Consider the following 22,415-nt stretch of genomic DNA (forward strand, 5'->3'; position numbering starts at 1 on the left):
CCCTAATAAAACTAAGCCTGGAACAGCCAATATAATTTTCCTCCATCACTTTTACTAATTCATGAAAACCTGAAAGCATCACATGCTACTAATATTAAACAAATGCTGAGTTGCGTTGCAGTTCTGACAGTCGACAGCTTCACTTTCTCATTTCCAGTCTGTCCAATGAAAGACCTCGCGATGACCACAGCAGGAAATTACCGCTCAAAAACTTTACGAATGGAAACAAACTGCAATTCCAACCATAAATATAAAGGTCACCTTGGACAGCTCTCTGACAGGTTTACAGTTTTTACCTTAAGCGCTTGAGTCAGATGAACAACCAGAGTTTCCTTTTCTCAGAAAAGCTGAGGTTTGCTTTCAGAGGGTGGAAAATCGTGCACATAAAGGTGTTTATTTTCAGAAGCAGAACTCAACTCAGTCAAACTTTTCACATTGAAAGCTTTTTTCAGGTTGTACCTATCAATGTTTAAACACTTCTAAAGTCACATGACCCTCTTAGAATCACAACAACAACAAAAATAACTCCCTGTAATCATTTAGCAATGCAGAAATGTCAAGCTCTGTCCTCGAAATAGGGACTACAGCAGAGCAGAGGGTTACTGAGCCAAACGGTCCTCGTCAGACCTAGGGCACACAGGTCCCTACGCACTGCAGTGCCAGTGGGTATCAATACTAATCCCTACCCACTGCAGTGTCAGCGGGTATCAATACTAATCCCTACCCACTGCAGTGCCAGTGGGTGTCAATACTAATCCCTACCCACTGCAGTGCCAGTGGGTATCAATACTAATCCCTACCCACTGCAGTGTCAGCAGGTATCAATACTAATCCCTACCCACTGCAGTGTCAGCGGGTATCAATACTAATCCCTACCCACTACAGTACCAGTGTGTATCAGTACTAATCCCTATGCACTGCAGTGCCAGTGGGTATTCTGACATGTCCATACACACTGCAGGGCTTATTAATGCGTGATATACACCTGTTGCTGGTCTCAGGCCTGATCCCTCCCTCAGTGGCTCTCATAAACCAGACTCGACATAACGCAACAAACCAGCTTCACCAGGTGCTTACCTGAGGTCTGCTAGTCCCCTTAAAACAATCCAATCAGACGATTACCTGCACCTCCTCACTAAGAGAGCCAAGAGGCTGTCTGCACCTCCTCACTAAGAAAGCTCCCCTTGCACCTCCTCACTAAGAGAGCCTCCTCTGCGTCTCCTCACTATGAGAGCTCCCTCTGCACCTCCTTGGGTCTGTGTTCTGTGGAATAGCGCACCAGACTCAGACATGATCCTTTAATTCTCAGGAGATGTATTTCTGTCCAGTTTCCTCAGTCATGCCCTGACCGTCTTCAGCTGAATCAATCTCTCCTCTGACAGGTCCCCTGCAATGGCGGAGCTATATCGCCATGGCGATGAGGCTTTGCCTTCCATTCTCACAGCCTGCTTTATACCTGCTCCTCCTCACAGAGTTTGATGGAGTGACTTTACAAGCACAGCGACACACGCTCTCTGAGGGCGGCCCCAGACGGTGCCATTAATATGCACTGATAGTGCTGAGATTGAGAGGACATTTAGGAGTTTATTTGACTTATTACTGAGTAAGATAATATTACATAACATTCATAACTTTTTCTTCCCACTGGAGTGCAACAACCTGACATTTATGATGTGGATTACAGTAGAAAATATTCATGGAGGATCGTTCCCAAAATGCATCACTCTACCTGCTCTCAGACAAAGCCAGCATTTAATGAGCTGTACTGGAATGGACCGGGCGCTATAAACAGCTATACGCAACTTTCAATAATAATTTATTACCTTTCAATTTAATACACATTAAAACTATAAATTATGCACTTTTGTTATAGCGTACCTTTTTTTGGGTTAGTTTAACTTAGCAATTATAAAGTTAATCTTTGGTTTCCAGACTAAGGGGAAACTTTCCACTTGTTCCTCACTGATGTGTGCAGGGTGTTTTTGTGGTTCTTCTTCCTGAGGGGTGCTCTTACCGGACTGGCCTGGGGGGGGCACGCCAGACGACCCCTGCGGAAGACGCATGAAGACAGTGAGCACCGCGGCCTTGCCCCCGGAGCAGGGTTCCATGGCGATGGGTTTCGGGGTGCCCTGCAGGGGAAGAGAGGGGGAGTTACATGTGAAATACACCCCAAACCAACCACACATCTGTCCAAAACTGACCCCAAATCGTCCACAAATCTACCCCACATCCACCCCTCAGCAGACCCCCCTCCCATTTAGGCTCACTGTCTCTCACAGTCCAGACACTACATACAACCACATCCACCATCAGCAACTTTAAAGAACACACTGGACACTGAATAAACTCTAAACTGTATCTATGGCTTAGTTAAGCCTCTGGAGTCTTAATTAGAATGTTATTAAAGAATAAAAAAATAATACAATTTGCAAATGTAATTTGCACAGAGGAGCAAAGGAGAAGCAATGCATTCTGGGTGTTGTATGAAGATCACAGCCTGAAGTAGGTTAGAAAGCACAAAAGGATTTATAATGAGCTTGTGTTCTTGACTATAAAATAAGACGTTTCTATATTGACACCTGCTACATTAAAGATGAGTCTCCTCTTTCAGAGGACAGAGGGTTTGTTTGTAGATTAATTAGCTTGGTTGCCTGAAAATGGTGGAAATGAAGAAGAATCCCATGCGCCAAGTTACTTTTGGCTCTCTGGGACATAAAAGGGCATGTCTCAAAGAGAGAGAGGAAAAGAGGGGAGGGACAGAAGGAGAGAGAGGAGGGGGAAAAAGAGGAGAAAGAGAGTAGAGAAAGGAGGGTGGAGAGAGAGAGAGGGAAGGAGGTGGAAAAAAATGCTCAGTGGAGCTGGACAGATGCAGAAAGATCTTCTTTTCTTGTATTGATTGTTTGGGCTAAGAAGTAATGGCTGCACCTCGACATACAGAGACAAATCAAGACAGGCTATCTGAAGTAAGGCATAAATAATCAATCTCAGATTGACTGCATGAAGGCAGGGAGGGGGGAAGTCATTGATGTAATATTGACTGCTCTGGGCTTCAGGACAGGGCCTGACATTGTGTTTTAAACCACTCTCCCTGTCCTGCAGAATGGCAGCTCTCAGGGATCCAAACCGAGATGCTGTGTCAAGGCACACCCTGCAGCTGACTGACAGGAAGTCACCCCGGGAGCACAACCTAGCGAACAGGAGCAGAGAGACAGCACAGCGCAGCATTTCCACAGCTTTCCGAGGAAACTGAAACAGCACACTTGAGCTGTAACAGTGCAACAGAGGGGGAAGGAGAGTAACTTTGAGAGGAAGAGACTAAGTTTGAGAGGGAGAGAGAAAGTGAGAGGGAGAGAGGTAGAGTCTGAGGGAGACTGAGAGAAAGAAAGAGAAAAAGAGGGAGAGCAAAGAGGACAAGAGTGGGAGGTTAAGTTTCTCTCTGCATGTGAAGCCTTTCACTTTCTTAACATGAGCACTCACACAAAGCCTTCCTTGCTGTTTTTATAAATTGCCTCTTAAAAGCTTTTCAGCAACAATTCAGAAATGTGCGTCTGTCAGGCCTGGACCGAGATGGACGGCCGAGCAGCGGGCCTTTGCTTCATATTCAGACAGCCTAATCACTGCATGTCACTGCGAGCTGACGGCATCCCGGCCGGAGCTCCGCTCCACAAATTACAGCCAGCTTCCATCAGCGGCCAGCGCAACATCAGCTCACAATCACTAAGTCTCAAACTCTCCATTGATCTGTCCTAAAACAACACAAAACTGCTGAAAAGGCCGTTCTCATAGATGTGTGCGCGGGGGTAAGTGCGTGTGTGCGTGCGTGTACAGGGAGGGTGGGGCATCACATCTAAATAAAAGGCCAAAACCCAAAGAAAAGGGGTAAGGATATCTAACAGCTGCGGACGTCATGGATGACAGACCAGAGCATCACTGAGAGACCAGCAGCAGAATCACTGAGAGACCAGCAGCAAAATCACAGAGACCAGCAGCAGAATCACTGAGAGACCAGCAGCAGAATCACTGAGAGACCAGCAGCAGAATCACTGAGAGACCAGCAGCAGAATCTGAGAGACCAGCAGCAGAATCACTGAGAGACCAGCAGTCGCTGATAAGAGAGGCAGTATTACAGGAAGAAGTTCTCACGTTTAATGGAACTTCAGCTCTAGCAAATGCCAATTTTACAGTGATGCCACTGAACACGGACACAGTAATGCTCTCTCTGCAATACGACATCAAAACCAGTCATGCCAGCTGCAATCTGTCAATCAAATTCCACAGCCAAACAGTCCTACTCCAGACTGCCTCTGTTCACCTCAACTGCAGTGCATTTAACCTTGAGCTACAAACTCAGGCAACTGCTTTTCCTTTATCCCTTATAAAATACATTACAATTATAGCCATCACCGAAAAGAACTAGTGTTGTGTGCAAACCTACAGAAAAGCCAGATCTGTTTGTAGGTATCCTTAGGACAGAGATCGCTGCAGTTAGACTGTACTGACCAGCAGGAACGGATCAAGCCTTGAGCCATCTGGCGTGCACATCTTTGGGCTTCCTCACCTTTAAACACAGTGAGGATGTGAAACAGCTGTAATCTCCCCCATGAAGTGACACCATTAATTGAGCGCATGTGCTATATTAACATGTTTGCTTTTTTACTGCCTGTTCAGATTCTGCTTCCTCTTCTAGGGTACTCATGTTCGACATGCTGTTTCCACTATTCCGGCCCAGACCATAATGCTGCATCAAAGCTGAGCCAAATGACACTTCCTAACTCAATCCCAAAGCAAGCACTTCATGCAGGCAGAGCTACACTGATCCTCAGTCTCTACGCTGAGTATACACAGAGGCCTCATGTCCACCGTTCTTTACTGCTAAGTGCAGGTGGAGTAGCTTCCCTCTCTTCTCTTTCCTCTCTCGGTTTGTGGGGCTGGTTCAGACCACACACTCTGGCCTCTCCCTGCTGGGGGGGGGGTCTGAATTCCTCCTGATAAGCGCAACCTGGAATCAGTCCAGCTCACAAACACAGCGCTGCAAGATGGCCTCCAGGAGTCAGAGGTCAGGAGGAGAGCATGGTCAAAGCGCCAGAGCTGGAGCGTGGGAGGGGGCGTGTCCGGTCCGAGCCGGCGCCCCGCTGAGGGGAACGGTCTCGCTCCGTTCCCATGGAAACAGAACAGCTTTGCATTAACACAGGAGACGGAGGCGGAACAGCTGGCGGTGGGCTCCGCTACGCACTGCGGACGATAGCCAGCAACAGAGAAACCGCCTCTCTCATATGCAAATGCCCCCGGACCCACTCTCAGAAACCCATTCTGCCTTTATCCTTATGCAAATAAGGCAGAATGTGTATGCAAAAATCTCCACCTCTTTCAAAGGCAGAGCAGTAAACTTTCTGATGATTAATATTTTTATAACATTTATAGAATTTCACCCATGAGAGCTGAGAAAAGGACTGCCTTTTTACACAGAGTGAGGGTGGAATGGAGCAGCACAGTGAAAATGACCTTTGACTCCACGTTAAGCTTGTCTTTTAATGTGCACCTAAGAGGCAGAGCTGACTGAGGATGAGGGACAGTGTAGGCTATAGACCTCTCTCTCTCTCTCTCAGTCTCTCTCTTGCTCACCATCTCTCCCTTTCTTCCTGTCTCTTAGTGTCTCTCTCTTTCTCTTCATCTCTCCCTCTCTCAGTTCTCCCTTCTTCTCTCTCTCTCTGCCTCTGTCTCTCTGTCTGTCCCTCTCGCTGAGAGTGGGGCTCAGTCAACGGCAAGCTCTGTGCATCAGAATCTCTGGGAAGAGTGCCACTCTCAGACACGTGTTTAGACGCAGGGGTGGTTACATTTGCACCCTCTCCTGACACCAGCGAATATTCGCATAGCCTGAAGGTGGCGCTGTGTGATGCCTTAGGAGGCCCTTCATTAGCAGCGTGGGTGAACACTTCTCTCCACTCATTACATCCAGCATACAGGACCCAGCCCAATGGCCGTCAGTGCAGGTCTTATGCTAGGCTAACGACTCTTACGCTAGGCTAACACAGCTGCTCTCACAGGGGTCCTCTGGAGGCAAGGGGGTCATGGAGGGACATGCCCCTTTTCCCCCTCCTCTTCTATTAAGGACATAATTATTAATACTTTAATAAAACATCATTAACACTTACTCATGTTATTAACATTCATTTATGATTTTGAAGCACCTGCCCTGTAGTCATTTGTTAGTGCAGTTCAGTTCAGGACAGGCTGAGCGATAAACATATACTGCTGTAATAATGCACTCATTAATGAGATCTTCAAATTAAGCGCTGCCACCTTTTACTGAAAACAGAGACAGTGGCCATGCATGGAGAACCAGAGAAAAATACAATGGTCCAATATGTCCTTTCCCAGACCTGCACTGGGGTGTTGTGGACCTGAGACAATGATGCTCAGATGGACATGTGCAGCACAGGTGAACCCATTCCCCCTCTGTCGTCGACGGTGTCCTGCGAGCTCTTTCCATCGGCTCCTGGCAGAAGGGACAGCCCCATTACGCTGCGGGGAGAGTCGGCCGTCTCTCAGAATGATGAATACAATCATCTTGCTCCCGTTGCTTCGCGAGAGCAAACTTTTTAAAATTCCTGCCACCGGGCGAGCTTTTCACTCATTCCGTCCTAATGAACGGCGTGCGGGAACGTGTCAGAGGTGGATCCGCGTTAGCGAGAAGCCACCGCAGCACCTCCAAAAGCTACGCAGCCAATCATTTCCAAGATTTTCCCTTGAAATTTGATATTGATTTTTCAGCAGGGAGGGCTATTGATTACCAGATGGAAAGAGAGAGTGAGCAGCAGACGGGAGCACGGAGAGAGAGAGTGAGAGAATCCGTCAGAAAGCAGCAACTTAAGAAGGGGCCCAGAGCGAGAGAGATCTAATCCAGCAGAGATCTCTCTCTAAATTACGCATAGGAGTCACATTTAACACTGCGGTACCACACTCACATATGGAGAGACACAGCCGTGAGTGTGAACTGGCTAATTACACACAGGTTCTAATTCGATCACAACAATAAAAGAGCACTGAAACGGTATTCCATCTGACCCTTACGAACACACACAGATACAAATGGACACAGAAACAGACAGACACAGACACACATGCGCACACACACACGAATGCGCGCACACACACACAGAAGACTCAGAGAGGACTCACAGTACACAGTACAGGTATGATGGCTGAACTGTAGAGCCCAGAGTTAACAAGCCCCCTTTGTTTTTAACAGCTAAACACTTTACCCAGGTTTCATATGTGAATTCCATCCTAACCTCCACAACATCACATTAATTTCAAACTCGAAACAGAGATCTCATCACAGGTTTATAATGAAAATGGCACACCCCAGTATTGATAATGTAAGCAGCGATATTCACTCAGTGCCCTTTAACCGTATAGAAAAACTGATGAGACTGGAACATGAGAAAAAGTTGCAAGTCTGCAAGTTTCCCTTTTTTTTCCTCAGACCTTTTGATCTGCGAACAGCCTAAACGGCACATTTATGCTTTATCAGAAAATTCTTGAAAAGCGGTTCCATCAGAGCGCCACCGATAAAAACACAGCGTTCCAATCCCTGCCCCGGGCAACCACGCGCCCGCGTGCGCCCCCCCCCCCCCCCCCCCCTTCACTGCAGCAACACACACACTGCTGCAACACAAAAACGTTTGCACATGAGAACAGCTCAGTGCAACAGCAAATGGCTGTGATCTGAGTGTGTTTGTAATATCTATGGTTAAGTGTGGTTCTGTAATCTGAGGTTAAGTGTGGTTCTGTAATCTGAGGTTAAGCATAGTTCTGTAATCTGAGGTTAAGTGTGGTGGAAGATCTGTGGTTAACTGTGGTTGTACAATCTGCAGTTATATGTTATTCTATAACCTCCACTTAAGTGTGGTTGTATGACCTGCAGTTGAGGGTTGGCTGAGTGGTTAAGGTGTGGGTTTGAACCCCATGCCTTGGTAGAAGTCACTTTTAATTAACAAACCTGCCTGAGCATCCCAGATCCTACTTGAGTGAAATGTATAGCTCAATATGCACTAATTAAATTTGCATCAAGACATATGGTACTATACCATTTGTAACTTGCCTTAGTTTGGAGTGGCAGTGTAGCATAGTGGTTAAGAAGCAGGACTTGTAACCGAAAGGTTACCGGTTCTATTTTCTGCTGGGGCACTGCTGCTGTACCCTTGGGCAACTAACCTACAACCGCATCAGTAAAATATCCAGCTGTATAAATGGATAACATTGTAATGAGCATGTTGCTATAATCTGCAGTTGAATGTATTTGTTGTGGTTCATAAGATCTGTCGCTAAGTGTGGTTGTGATTTGCAATTGAGTGTAATTCATGCAATTCGTTGTAATTCATGATCATTTGTTCTAACGATTTTAAACCAGGATTACTGCATTATATATGGAAACAAATATGGACCTGGTCTGAGTCTCTCTGATTGCACTGGCAGCTGCCTATGACTGATATAGCAGGTCTAAATACAGGTCCGAGATGGAAAACATTCTCAAGGTCATTAACATCCTATGTGATGTCAGAATGAGTTGACTATAAAATAACAATATGCTAACAATAAAATAATTATAATATGATAATTACACATATTATAATTACCATATCTCAGCATTTACACATTTAATCACCCTAGTACCGCTGTTACAAGCAGTAATGTTTCATACTACTGGTACAATGCAGACCAATGAGAACTGTGTGTGTGTGGGTATTTGTATACATATTGAATATTAGAGTATTAAACCAAGGACACGGTCATGGTTGGCCCATCTTTTCAGAGTGATGTAGTGTTTTCTTAAAGGGGAAGGTTCTATCTGTGTGCAGTAAATTTCGGGTGTGTCACACAGAGAAGGTGCCTTACTGACCAGAGAACCTCGCCTGTCCTCTCCTCCTCCCCCTCTCACAGGGAGGAAAACATCACGGCACAGCAGGAGACAAACAAGTCTAGAAAACTGGGCTTTATGGAGCGTGGAAAGCCAGATTTAGCTGAAGGCTGAAACCTGATCTAACCGACTATAATCAAGCTGTATGATACAAGAGGGGAAAAAAACACAAACCATATATTCGTTTTAAACAAAAAACACATTTTTAATCTTTAGCCAAATATGCTTTTAGTTGTTTGATTTGATTTGATTTGAAATTTCCTTGGATTCTTTAAATAACGATTACATTTCAGTGCACCGTAGAAGGAGCAGCAGTGTGGTGTAGTGGTAAGGAGCAGCAGTGTGGTGTAGTGGTAAGGAACAGCGGTGGGGTGTACTGGTAAGGGGCAGCAGTGTGGTGTACTGGTAAGGAGCAGCAGTGTGGTGTACTGGTAAGGAGCAGCAGTGTGGTGTAGTGGTAAGGAGCAGCAGTGTGGTGTAGTGGTAAGGAACAGCGGTGGGGTGTACTGGTAAGGAGCAGCAGTGTGGTGTACTGGTAAGGAGCAGCAGTGTGGTGTACTGGTAAGGAGCAGCAGTGTGGTGTACTGGTAAGGAGCAGCAGTGTGGTGTACTGGTAAGGAGCAGCAGTATGGTGCAGTGGTAAGAAGCAGCGGTGTGGTGTGGTGTAGAGGTAAGGAGCAGTGGGAAATTCAGGGAATGGGCAGAGTCATCTGACAATATGAGCATCTAACTGGAAGTGAGGCATGACAAGTTGCATTATATTAGTCATTAAACAGACACTCCTATTCAGAGTGATTTAGAAAAGTGCATACGAGAGAGTTTGACTAAGAGCAGAGCGATACTACATCGTAAGTGTCACAGTCTAACAGTAGGTGTCATTACATAACCTGCCATATTCTGTTAATTATCATCGTATACAAGAAAATACAGTCCTGCACAGGGCCAGCGTGGGGTGACCATTTCCCGACCATGAGTGGAAACACTCCCTGGGAGAAGGCTGTGCGGTACAGTGGTCAGCACCAGGTCCTCTGCACAGTGGGTCAGAGTGGGTCAAATACGTTTTCTGACGCATTTACATTTTGTTTTCACAGGCTGAGCTCGCCTCACAACGAGACTGGAAGCTAATCGGAAGTACACGGCTACACATCACAGACGTTGGTACACTGGACCACATTCAGACGGAATGCCGACAAATATATACGACTCGGAGGCGGCAAAAAGACATATCAAGACACATCTGATGCCCCAGGTTGTTCTATTGGCTGGACACTTTGAAAGCTACTTTAGTTTGTCACAGCTATGTTTGTGCATTTGCTATTTTTCCAATGCATCAATAAAGCTCTTACTTTTAATCAACATGTTCCTCGCAAATGTTTTTTTTCTTTCCCTAATAAATTCATTCATGTCCTTGATTATAGTGTAGCCCATAGGAGAACAATAACATGAATATATACAACATATAGCATATATCACATGAATATATAGTCTTCAGTAACTGCAGTATTTTTGATATAGGCTTATTAATTATACACATAACTTAAAATTAAATTATTATTATAATGATTTTTGTCAGGGAGGCGTTTACCCAAGCCTGTATTACAATAGCCCAGGGTGACAAATAGTGACAGATCAACCAACCAATCACGAGTGATTTTTCTTTTGTAAAAATGGTGGTTTCATCCAATGCTGGAGTGAGGCAAGTTCTCTAGCCAGGCCGTTTCACAGCAATTCATATGCTAATTACAGCCATTCGCACCTCCGCCGCTGCCCACCACACCCCCACCGCCCCCCCTCCCGCTGCCAGTGATTCGTTCTCAACAATTTATGACACAGGCGAACGCGAACTTCACAGGCTGTTAACTGCCGGGAATTAGTGAGATTTTCGGGCGTTCACCGGGCTGAAAATCCGGTTTTTCATGCAGCGTGTGTTGTGTGTGTGTGTGTGTGTGTGTGTGTGTGTGTGTGTGTGTGTGTGTGTGTGTGTGTAAAAAATGCCTTAAATACAGAGCTGCTGAAGGAAAATGATTTGTTCCCATGGAGAAAACAGAAGACAGAACCTTTCTCTATGGAAACGGCTCATTACGACCCGGCCAGTGAAAAAGGGAAGAAACAGGTCTATGAGTTTTATAGTAGACGGTACCGGTACCGTCATATAGAAATAACAGCGTGATGATGTGACTCACACGGCACAGGCGTGAGGTGTTAGGACTGAGGGCGGGGCTTAGCCACAGGGGGGAGGAGAGAGAGAGAGGGAGAGGGAGAGGGAGAGGGAGAGAGAGAGATATCGCCACAGCCACAGGTGACATGCTGCAGGTGAGACTCCAGTCTCCGGTCTGAGAGTTCAGTGACGCCATGGTAACCAGGACATTTATGTAAACATGCAAATGAGGGGGTGGGCACTCACCTCGGCCGGCCCCTGCAGCAGCTCGGTCTGCTCCGCCCTCACCTCCAGCGCCACGTCCACCGATGCAAACGGCCGGCTAGCCATCTGCTGCCGCTCACGCATGAGTTGCTGCAGGGGAGGGAGGGAGGGAGAGAGAGAGAGAGAGAGAGAGAGAGAGAGAGAGAGAGAGAGAGAACTTGATTAATGTAGAAACAACAGAGTTACATAAACCATCAGACAGAGGCCCTCTTCATCATCATACTCTTCATCGTCATACTCTCAATCAACCTTCGGCCACTGCCTTAAGAAACTGTCTAACAAAAAGAGCTCTTTGCTCTGGCTGTTTACAGGCGTGCTTTACAGTCATGCGGAAACGCTCGACTGTTCCCAGTCTTGTTGCTAACATATTTTTAATGTCTCTGCTGTTTCCCCGTCACGCTCCTCTGGCCCAGAGTCAGAGTGTTAATCCCGCCCACAAGCACATCATAAAACGGTTAATTAATTCCGGTCTGCAGTCGGCTCTCGTCCCTTGTCACCGTGTGCGATGTTGGCACTAAATAGTGAGTGTCTCCTCCTGACGCCTGGAGGTTACTGGAGGCTGTAGACCCACTCTGAAGCAGAACACTACACTGACACTGAGGCCATGACATCACAAGCTAAAGCTGTGCCACAGTTTGCAGTAAACAGATTATGACATCACCTGGTACAGGAGGTTTAGAGAAATGCTGCTGGCTCGCAGGAAACTGATTCAGAACAAGATTACATCAGTTATTAGTTCCACTAACAGTGTGGAGAAAACTGATCGAAGACACTGACTGGCTGGTCTAATGTGTTGGGACATTGGAAAGATATTTTTCTTAACGCAGCACCAATGAGAGACAATTATTCTGCAATAGACCTTTCACAAATTTGCATTCAAGTGGTAATATTTAATCATCAGTGCTTTCTTCCTGATTAATTTCTCAATTAGTTTGTGTTATCAGGATCAAGCCGGGAACAGAACCCTATTTCTCAAGTCTGGATTTAACCCCACAGTAAACGGCACCACTGATGCCAGAGGAAATCCATCTATAGAGCAAAGAGCAATGCGAGATGAGTATCCCTCTGTGTGTGTGTGTGTGTGTGTGTGTGTGTGTGTGTGTGTGTGTGTGTGTGTGTGTGGCCTCTTCTTAAACTGTTTAATTTCTTACACAGTGCTGTGTGACAGTTTGCCTCAAAGTCCCCATCAGGGTGGGGCCGCACTGCTCTCTTTGTAAAGTGATTTATACACGTTCACTTTTTTTCCCCACTCATTCTGAAACACTTTATTTGCTATTAGCACAATTATGATGATATAACCACGACAGCAAAGTAAACTGCTCCATTAAAAAGACATAAAAGATGAGCTCTGAGAGTTCCAGGTCCGCTGGTCCAATCTGTGCAGCCTGTGGGCCTCCGCTGTGACTCTCCCGTTCTGAGCGCTCTCTCAAACTACACGCACAAGTTCAACAGGAGCCGAGACCCAGCAACACCTGCAGACGCCGCGGCCCTAGAGCACTGGAACCGCTGCCCTGCGAGACTGTGACTATAGGCCCGAAGGTCTGGGACTGTGACCCTAATGGACTGGGACCGTAGGCCTGGAGGACTGGGGCTGGTCACATTTCAAAACATAACTTACTAATTACGACTCCTTTATGAAGCACACATACCCTTAATCACCCGCTGAGGTTAAAAACACCAATGTTCAAACAGCACACGGGCAGATGCATGTGACGTATTCAGAGTTTGCGTCTGAGCTTACAGGTTCAGCGGAAACTGAAATTTTAACACTGTGATTTTTTTTCACATAGTCGGCTTTCTACAGCAAGCAGTTCTTCTGAATCACTGTGCATGTTTTTTATAGGCCTGACATTCAAAAAGGTCAGCCTCTAAGTCAACTGCTACAAAGCATTTGCATTATAGGTGTGGAATCTGGGTCAGAGGGCTGACCTTAAGTCAAGTGACACGATATGTTATGTCACATCGGAGAGCAGCGTTTCGCGTTACGCCTTCAGTCACCCTGAAATTCTCTATTTGCTTTGTGAAGGACTTATGAACATGTTATGTAATGTTAATGAATCATTAAGGCTTTATAAATGCATTCTTTGTGCAATGTGTGACCCATAACATACACACACACACATGCTCCTTGTAATTGAAGACTGGAGTAAAATATTAGATTTCTGTTCAGATTGCCTTTGCCCGTGTCTCTGTATTAAACTGCAAAAAGAGCCTCTGAAAACTAAGGGCTTATGTACCAAATCTCTCTCTGACCAAATGTCCCTTTTCCACCCAGATTAACTATGCAGGAGGTTAGAGAAGGCAGCTCCCTGAGAGAGCTACTGTACTGAGGTCAGTGCATAATTATTTGAGGAGTTAAAGGAGGCAGGACCCTGAGAGAGAGCTACTGTCCTGAGGTCAGCGCATAATTATTTGAGGAGTTAAAGGAGACAAGACCCTGAGACAAAACTATTGTACTGAGGTCAGCACCTAATTATTGTATGCGAAGAACAGGGGAGGCAGGATGCTGTGAGAGGGCTACTGTACTGAGATCAGTGGAGGTCTCACACCTCTGCGATCTGACTTCCTCCACAGGAGAACAGCTGGCACTTTTGACTGTCAGTAAAGTCTCACAGGTGAAGTCAGAACAGAGCACTCCCCATTACAGGCACATCATTTCTGAGGGTACAGGGGGTTTCACTGCCCCAAAAAGGGTGGAGCTACTGTATCACGTGTTCTTTGATTTGTGTAACTCAATGATTTCAACCAATCATAGTGTATTGTCATGCAGGGTATGGTCAAGAGTCAATGATTGATAGCATATAACAGCTCCACCCACTGTCAGGTTCACAACACCCAACTCTCTCAACCCTCCCTCATTAATATCAGATATGTGAGGGGATATTATGACACATATTACATTATATTATTGGATATATGTGCTGTGCTTGGGGAATGTGCCAATTGCAGTATAGTCCTTAATGGTAAACAGATTCATAGTGCAGGAACGTCACACGTTACCAGGGGAGTCCCTGCAGTCCCGTACACAAAAGGAAGGAGGCGTGTCAATGAACTTTGAAAAGGCCAAGACCTACAGGACGGCCTAGCAGTAAGGCTCACTCTAGAGAGCTCATCCTATCTCGCCTGCTTCAGCCATAATGCTTCGCTGTTTTTCCCCCCAAACAAACCAATAATTATAATAACCTGCAGACAAAGAGGAATACAACTCTCAAGTGTTTCCACGCAACACACTCTCTCACTCACACTCACACAGACACACAGACACACACACAGACACACACACAGACACACACACACACTCACACACACACACACACACACACACACACACACACACACACACACACACACACACACACACACACACACACACACACACTCACACACACACACAGGTTTTGTCCTTGGCAGGCTGGCCTGCGTGCACGTTCTCCCCTGTGTTACCTGTAAGCCTCACTACGGTATTCCCAGCCCTCTGTTCCAGCAGCACAAAGCCTGCATTTCAATGACCTCATCCAGCAGCACAGCACAATAGCTAATACAAAGAATCATCACTTATCCTGCTTAAACACCAGCACTCAGACAAAGTGAGATAGCATTGAGGCCGATTCCAAATGAATATTTAAAACCGGCCATTCAGGGTGGTCAGAATCATAAGGTCCCTGGTGATTCTCTGTATCATATGAAAAATTTTGCTCATTTTACAATGCATGTGGGAGTATCAGGGCTTGAGCATAATAACTGTAATGGAGTGGCTTTTACTGTCTTGCATCAAAGTTCTGCCTGTACCTGTCAGCTATCTGACTGCTCCGAGGCCACACACGACAACACAAGTGTGCAGGACAGAGACCAAGCACCTGCCTTCCACTGATTACAGGTGTCTTACAGCAATAACAGGTATCACATGATCACAGGAATATTGGCATGTATTACAGTAATCTCATGGGTACTGAACAGTGCTCACTGATACATTAGAGTGATCAGATGCGTATTACATGCTAAGAGTCTTGGATATCTTCATCCACAGCACAACCTTAAAGGTGTACATAACAAGCAAGAGGCCAGCAGCAACAGAGGACTGAAGGCAGACCTGAACCCATTATAGGAGGTTGCAGACATGGTGGGTGGGGTGTCAGGGAAACTGGCATCAGTCATCATTACTGCACCACAAATGCTCTCCTGTCATTGGCTGGCTGTGACATTTTTTATCATATCTAGTGTGTGTGTGCGCGCGCATGTGTCTGTGTGTGCGTGTGTGCATGTGCGTGTGTGCGTGTATGCGTGTGTGTGTGTGTGAGCAGCAAACACTGGTGTTCTATCTGGCTTTAAAACATGCAGTAGAACTGCCTTTCTCCCACAATCCAACGAGGCTGAGAGTCAGCACCAAACACCACATCCGTCAATAATGTGTTGTAATTTTTTTGGGGGGGAGAGGGAAAAACATCCAATTAAGACAATCTATCGCAGCATATCAGTCCACAGGCTTTCCGCTGACAGCAGAGAACGTGACAGCTGAGCTATGTTTCCTCTGAGCGTCGTTCGAACTTCACTTTTAACATGAAGCAAACAGAATCAATGCCTCAGTTAATCTTAACTACAAGCAAGGACACCACTGCCTGCGAGACATCAACGATGCAGTTACACAGGTGAAACTGTGCGCGTGTGTGTGTGTGTGTGTGTGTGCGCGCGCACGCATGTGTGAGCGTGTACGTGTGCCTGTATGCATAAGTATTCCTAGCAAAGACCATTATATAATTACAATTCTTAGTAAGTTCATTAATGTTAAAAGAAATCAAATATTCTTGAGTATGACCTTGACCATATTTAGTATAGTCTAATTAAAGTGTGATCAATTTCTGCCAGCCAGCTTTGCTTGCTTAGGTAAACAAGCCAATACAGGGCACTCACAGTAATGCTGCTCATCTGTATCTCTGGCACTTGACTAATTTGGTCTGGATGTGCCCTCACGTGGGCTGGAAGCCTCAGTTACTGGTAGCTACAGTATTGAGCTTGGCTAGGTGCTCCGCTTTCATACCCATACATCACTGCATCTTCAACTCAGTCAATTAGGGAGCTTTTCCTAATGCTACGCTAACCCACGTTAGCTCAGCCGCTAGCCCTACTGCCACTGACCTGCTCATAGTCCACCTATAACTGCAGCTCTGACTGTGTAATTGCATGGATATGAAGACATAAATAGGGGAGCAGGAGTGCAGAGTATCAGTGCTGCTAACTGCAGGAAACACAGGAGGAATAAAAAAGGAATAGCAGAGTCTGCTTCTCTGGGCAAACCTCAGCTTTGGACTGCAGCCTGCTCTCTGATGCCAAGAGCCACTGTTCTGGGTGCAGGTAATGCATTGTGTACTGGGACAGCTAGCATTGGTTCCAGCTCTACAGTGGAAGAGGGGAAACTGAGTCTGTCTGTCGCTATTGCTTCTTCACCTCACAGAAACTCTTCAGTGTGTTTTTTTGCTCAAAGAAAGAGACCAAATTAAAATAAATAAGTAAATAAATAACTAAGGAGAAAAACAGCAACTCCTAAAGGTTAGGGCGTTTATATAAGTATGCAAATCTCTCTGTGTCTCTGCTCCGCTCACGGTTTCTGTGACTGAGTGTCCCACAGAGCCCTGTCACAGCAAATAAGCAGAGCCAGCTGTGCTCAAGCTGAGATGAAGCCTATGCAGATGCTTAAACAAATAATGTGGCAATGTGTAAATGTTCACAGCTATGGAGCAGCCATGCTGGACCGGAGACAGTGACTCGGGCTGCTACCCGAAATCACACACTGCTCCGCAACCTGCTGATACCACCTCACTGGTCCACAGTTTATTTCCTTTTTCCAGATGAATTTAGTAATCTATGATTACTTTACAGTTTATGGTTGTATGAATTCAGCAGTCATGCGCATAGGGTCCTATAGCGTTTGCTGCCCTGAAAGCAGGTCGCCGGATCATTACGGCTGTGACAGGCCTGCCATTGACACACAGACATGCTCTGGTATGCGAGAGTCTGCGCTGAGGACCTGAGCACTACCACGCAGTTGCTGCGACCAGACCTCACCGAGAGGAGACACAGCGGTGCGGAGGGCGTTCAGACAAGCGCGTCTTCAGCGCTTAAAATTGACGCGCTGCCGGGTTGTACTGTGCAGGGACGTCCGGCGTGCAGTGGAACACACTGTTTTCTCTGCAGGGTGCCGACACGACGCCTGCAGCCACCGATGCACTCCTGTCCTTTCACAGGGCGGCACGACTGCCGAACCGACCAAACCACACAGGCCTGGAACACATCGCTAAAAACTCGGAGTGCTGGATTTAAGATGAACTCATCTGGACCTAACTTTAATTTGTGAATTCGCTTTTCATTGAGTTATTCGTTAGCCGCCCAGCGTTACAAACCAGCGTTATGTTTGCCTTCACTGGCATTCCGGCTTCCCCGGGGTCCGAACGAGCTCTGCATTTAGATTTAATCTCACCACAATCTGCAGCCGACATAAACATGACACCACAGAAACACAGCTGCCACAGAGCCGGCCATTACCCCCCAAAGCATGCAATCAGAGAGCCATCCCTAGGGGTGCTTTACAACCGTTTAAATCCAGTTGCCACAGAATGATATTGAAGCGATTCTACAACATGAAAGCAATGTCCTACTAACTCCTCGTGAGCACTGCTTCTGGGTGTTAAAATTTCACCAGCTTGCATGCATTAGATTCATGAATGTAACAAAACTGTTACTTTGTCATGACCCCCAACCACAGAAAAACAAACCCACTCCATTAGGGCCTCCCATAATGCCTCAGTGAGTCTCAGAATGAGGCTAAATCTCTGCATGCTGTGAGTCAGTCTGGGCTGGTTACCCATTCCAACCCATAAGCTCCACAGGCTACAGTAGCAGTAACAGTGCTCTCTGTGACACAGTTAATACACTGCTCTCCAGAATCAATGCAAAAAAGTCAAATATGATTATACACATGACAAGCACACACACACATACACACACTCCTTTCTCAACCCACAGCCACTCTCACACACACACCCTGTCACACACGCATACTCTCTCACACATGGGGACACACACACCCACACACACTTTCTCAACCCACAGCCACTCTCTCACTCACACACACACCCTGCAACATATGCATACTCGGTCACACATGGGTATACACACACACACACACACATAGACACGCACTCTCTCTGCCTCTCACATGGGTACACACAGACACGCACTCTTTCTCTCTCACATGGGTACACACACACACACACACACTCCTTTCTCTCACTAACGCACACACTCAGCCACATCCTGGAGGGTCACTGTAGAAGAGGGACCTGGACACAGGAGAGCTAACACTGTGAAATGCAGATCACTCAGCCAGCGCACTCAGCATTGCATTGCTGCAACAGTGCGACAGCACAGCTGCAGAGTCACAGAAACCAATAAACGAATAAATGTCATGAAATTTTTTTGCTTTTTACAATATGGCTCAAAGTAACTGCCCGCATATTACGACCAATTATACAGTCTGGACTGTGGATTAGGTTTGGGGTTCAGGCACCCATGAGGAGTACTTCGAAAGAGAGGTTTTTAACATTTAGCAAAAATTTAGCCTTTACTAGCATGCAATAATAAAGGATGAGAGTGGTTGTCACAAGCGGCTCTGGGTGGACGAAAGGAAGGGTGGACGCTATTGCTGTGCACCTGATGGACTGAGCTTTTTCCATTTTGTGGTCCTAGGGTGTTCTACATTTCTGTGTTTTTTTAATTCTATGGTGCAGGTGACAGCCATCTCCATGACAACCCTCCGCACTATGACAACATATCATTGTATTCTCCCCCTTCCCCCCAGGTTAATATCTATCCACCCCCCTTCTAGGTCATATTTAATTCATATTAGGTTCTCATTTCGGCTTCCTGCTGTTATCGGTCGGTTTTATGTACAGTTCTCGGAACTCTGGCTTTGATGCCTCCAACTAGTAACCCCAACATGCAGAAGAGATAAGGAGCCAAATGAGTTTAGTGGAACAGGAGGAACGCAGTGTCTCTGAGCCAGGGTGCTCATCTCACATTTCACACGGTCTGAGTTACTGATCAGAGGGAGGGGGGGGCTGAGGTCACTCACTCACGCTGGCACACAGCACCTCTGTACCAGAGTGCCCTGCTAGGCAGGGGTCACACAGAGAAACACACACACCATCTGCTCCATGGCCCACTGACTCCCACTCATTTCCCACAGGGAGCAAAAAATCAAAAACCAGGACGATCAGCTGAGATCAACCCATCCCTTCTGCCTGAGAAGGGTGAAGGAAAATAAAGATCAACCGCTTTTCCATCTGACTCAACAAACAGGAGGGATGAATATGAACCTCAACCAGCTGAGCACTGCACCTCCGAGTGGCTCCCGGGCTCATTCATCCAGGCTCTTACTGAAAACTAGCCATGTTACGATTTATACCAGACACTGTCAATACATAACGGCCAACTGGTCTTCAAAATCCTCATTTATGGCACAGTAAATTCATATTATTCATACAGATTAGTCATACAGCCTACAAATTATTTATCCTACAGGCCCCTCTAACGCCAGCACGCCATTAACCTCATTAGCATAATTAGCAAGCACAAGGACTCCAGTGCCAAAAGCTTCCAACGGGCTGAACACGGCATGTCACCAGCCAGACCGGCCTTCGCAGGTGAGCTGTAATCTCCGCCCCCCTCTGAACACCTGCCGCAGGTGAAACACACAGCCAAATAGCAGATTCCCCCCGCTGCACCTCCCGGCTGCATGCCAGCAGCTTTAAGCAGATGGAGATGTATTCACACGCCGGCCCTTTGAAGCGCAACCCCCTAATGGGGCATGGGATGTGGGGGCCCCGGGGCTGGCAGGGAGGGGGCGGGGGCGGGATGGATCCCCATCACCTGCTCCTCTCTGATAGCAGGACGCTCGGTGTCAGCGGACAACATTAAAGGGCAGCCGAGCTCCCGGCCAGGAAGCCCAGCTCTACCTGCCCGGCCTCATTTCACACACACTTAATTGGAGCTTGAAATTAAATTTGAAGTTCTGCAAGAAAAGTCAATTTGCACTTGATACTGAAAACCGAGGGCAAGTGCATGGTTGGACATTCTGAGCACGCACCGCCAACCTCTGACACACTCACAGGTGCATAACTGCTGGCACTCAGATGAGCTAAACACACACACACAGACGCGCACACGCACGCATGCACACGCGCACACACACACACACACACTCTACACTACACTACTCATACACACGTACACACACACACCAGTCATACACTACACTACACTCACACAGACTAGACAGAGTTCTACACTATACTACACCACACAGACACGCACACATATGCACACGCACACACACGCACACACACACACACACACACACACACACTACAAATGCAAACAGATGAACAAACACCCACACACTACCAAGACACACTACAGAAGCATGCTAATATACACACATATGCTACACTCACTAGCAAAGCAGAGATGACTGTCAACCTATATGCAGCTATATAAATATATATCCATCTAAATAAATGCATGAATCTGTAACCTATGAAAGCTGTTCTGCATAAGAGCCTCTGCTAAATGACAATAATGTAATGCAACGTAACCTGTCAGGTCAGAAGCAGTGAGTGGCGTCTCTGTTAGGAACCAACTGGCAGGGGAATTATTGCTGCCTGGACTTCTTTCACACTGAGTTCCTTACATATTCATCATTGGCTTTTGAGTGCTCATTTTAATCATCAACATTCTATGGATTTAAATATATTTCACTTATTTGTAAAGATGTGTCAATAGGAAACTTTAATGCAAGTGTTCACTGACAACAGAAACAGTGAACCTTTTATATAACCAGCAAGGACAGAATTACCTTCACTCTACAATGTGAAACAAGCAAAAGTATCCTATTGTTTTTAGAAAGCATTAGCAAAGCCAAAACTCCACTCTAAGTTCAATACTGTACACAGTCCATTGTAAGTGTGTCACACTTCCACAAAACAGGTGAGCTTATGTATTAGTTTCACCTAAACCTGAACACAGCTGTGGAATTCTGGTATGGAAGCATCACGCAACAGTCACAGCTATCATGAACAAATCACAGGTGCATTTTATCTTAGGAAAGGTGAAAGTACAGAGGCTGGTTCCAGGTCTCAATTCATTCCAAAACAAAACTGAGACAAGATATCAACAGCCAGACTGAAAATCAGAGATGTGAACTTGAAACACAAGCATTTTATTATTTATGCTGAAATTGGGGAGTTACTGGGCTGGCGCAGTGACGGATAAGAGGAGAAACTCAGAGACTCGGAGACGATCTCCTAGTGAGACGATGTTAAACATTTGTCTCCGATCTCAGTCACGGTCTCTGAGGCTGAGTTTGTGTCAGCAGCAAGTGGCATCGCTCGCAGTGAAAAATTAATGCGCAGCTCTCATTCTCAGCCCCAGCTCTACGGAGAGTGCCACTCATTACAGCACGCTGATAACCGCGCTGTCTGCTCCTGGCAAACGCTGCATTTCACACACTCAGTTTCAATTTGGAGACAGCTACCCATCGCCTCAAAATCAACTTCAAATTTAATACAAATTGGTATGTAAAATGCCATTAAATAATTATGTTTGCTAACCAGACATTGCTCTTTCCAATGATTTAATTACAACAAATATTCTCATGGGCAGACGACAGGACGTTTTTTTTTTTTTTGTGATATGTTCTAAACCTGTTGGGGTTTTTATACAGAAAGCCTCAGGTGATTCTGACACCGCTAAAGACAGAGCATCTGCATAGCATGAGAGGGTGATCTCTGCAACATCACCAATTAGCAAACCACTGCTGTGAATGGAAGCGTAAAAGGTGTGTCACTTATCTTCCAATAATTACGGTAATTCTGTTATGATATACATACACTGCATGGCCTAATTCTAAAGGTACCACTGTCCTGGCTGAGATGTCTGCAAATTACTGAGTCAGTTATTTAAGGGAAAATAAATACTTAAATGCAACAGAATATTGACACCTTTGTCTCCCATCAAATGATT

At 46.1% G+C, this 22,415-nt stretch overlaps 1 protein-coding gene across 2 annotated transcripts in view; it reads right to left on the reverse strand.

Moving 5' to 3' along the window:
- The window catches only part of atrnl1b (attractin-like 1b), a 96,961-nt gene that overhangs the window by 3,058 nt on the left and 71,488 nt on the right, over window positions 1-22,415 (reverse strand). For both annotated transcript variants that reach the window (XM_036529520.1, XM_036529512.1), the window contains exons 27-28: window positions 11,325-11,432; window positions 2,015-2,129 (exon numbers count right to left, since the gene is read on the reverse strand). In XM_036529520.1, coding sequence (XP_036385413.1) covers window positions 2,015-2,129; window positions 11,325-11,432 — 223 coding nt within the window. The remainder of the gene's footprint in view (window positions 1-2,014; window positions 2,130-11,324; window positions 11,433-22,415) is intronic.

This window comes from Megalops cyprinoides, chromosome 1 (genome assembly GCF_013368585.1).
Source record: "Megalops cyprinoides isolate fMegCyp1 chromosome 1, fMegCyp1.pri, whole genome shotgun sequence".
Taxonomy (NCBI): Eukaryota; Metazoa; Chordata; class Actinopteri; order Elopiformes; family Megalopidae; genus Megalops; species Megalops cyprinoides.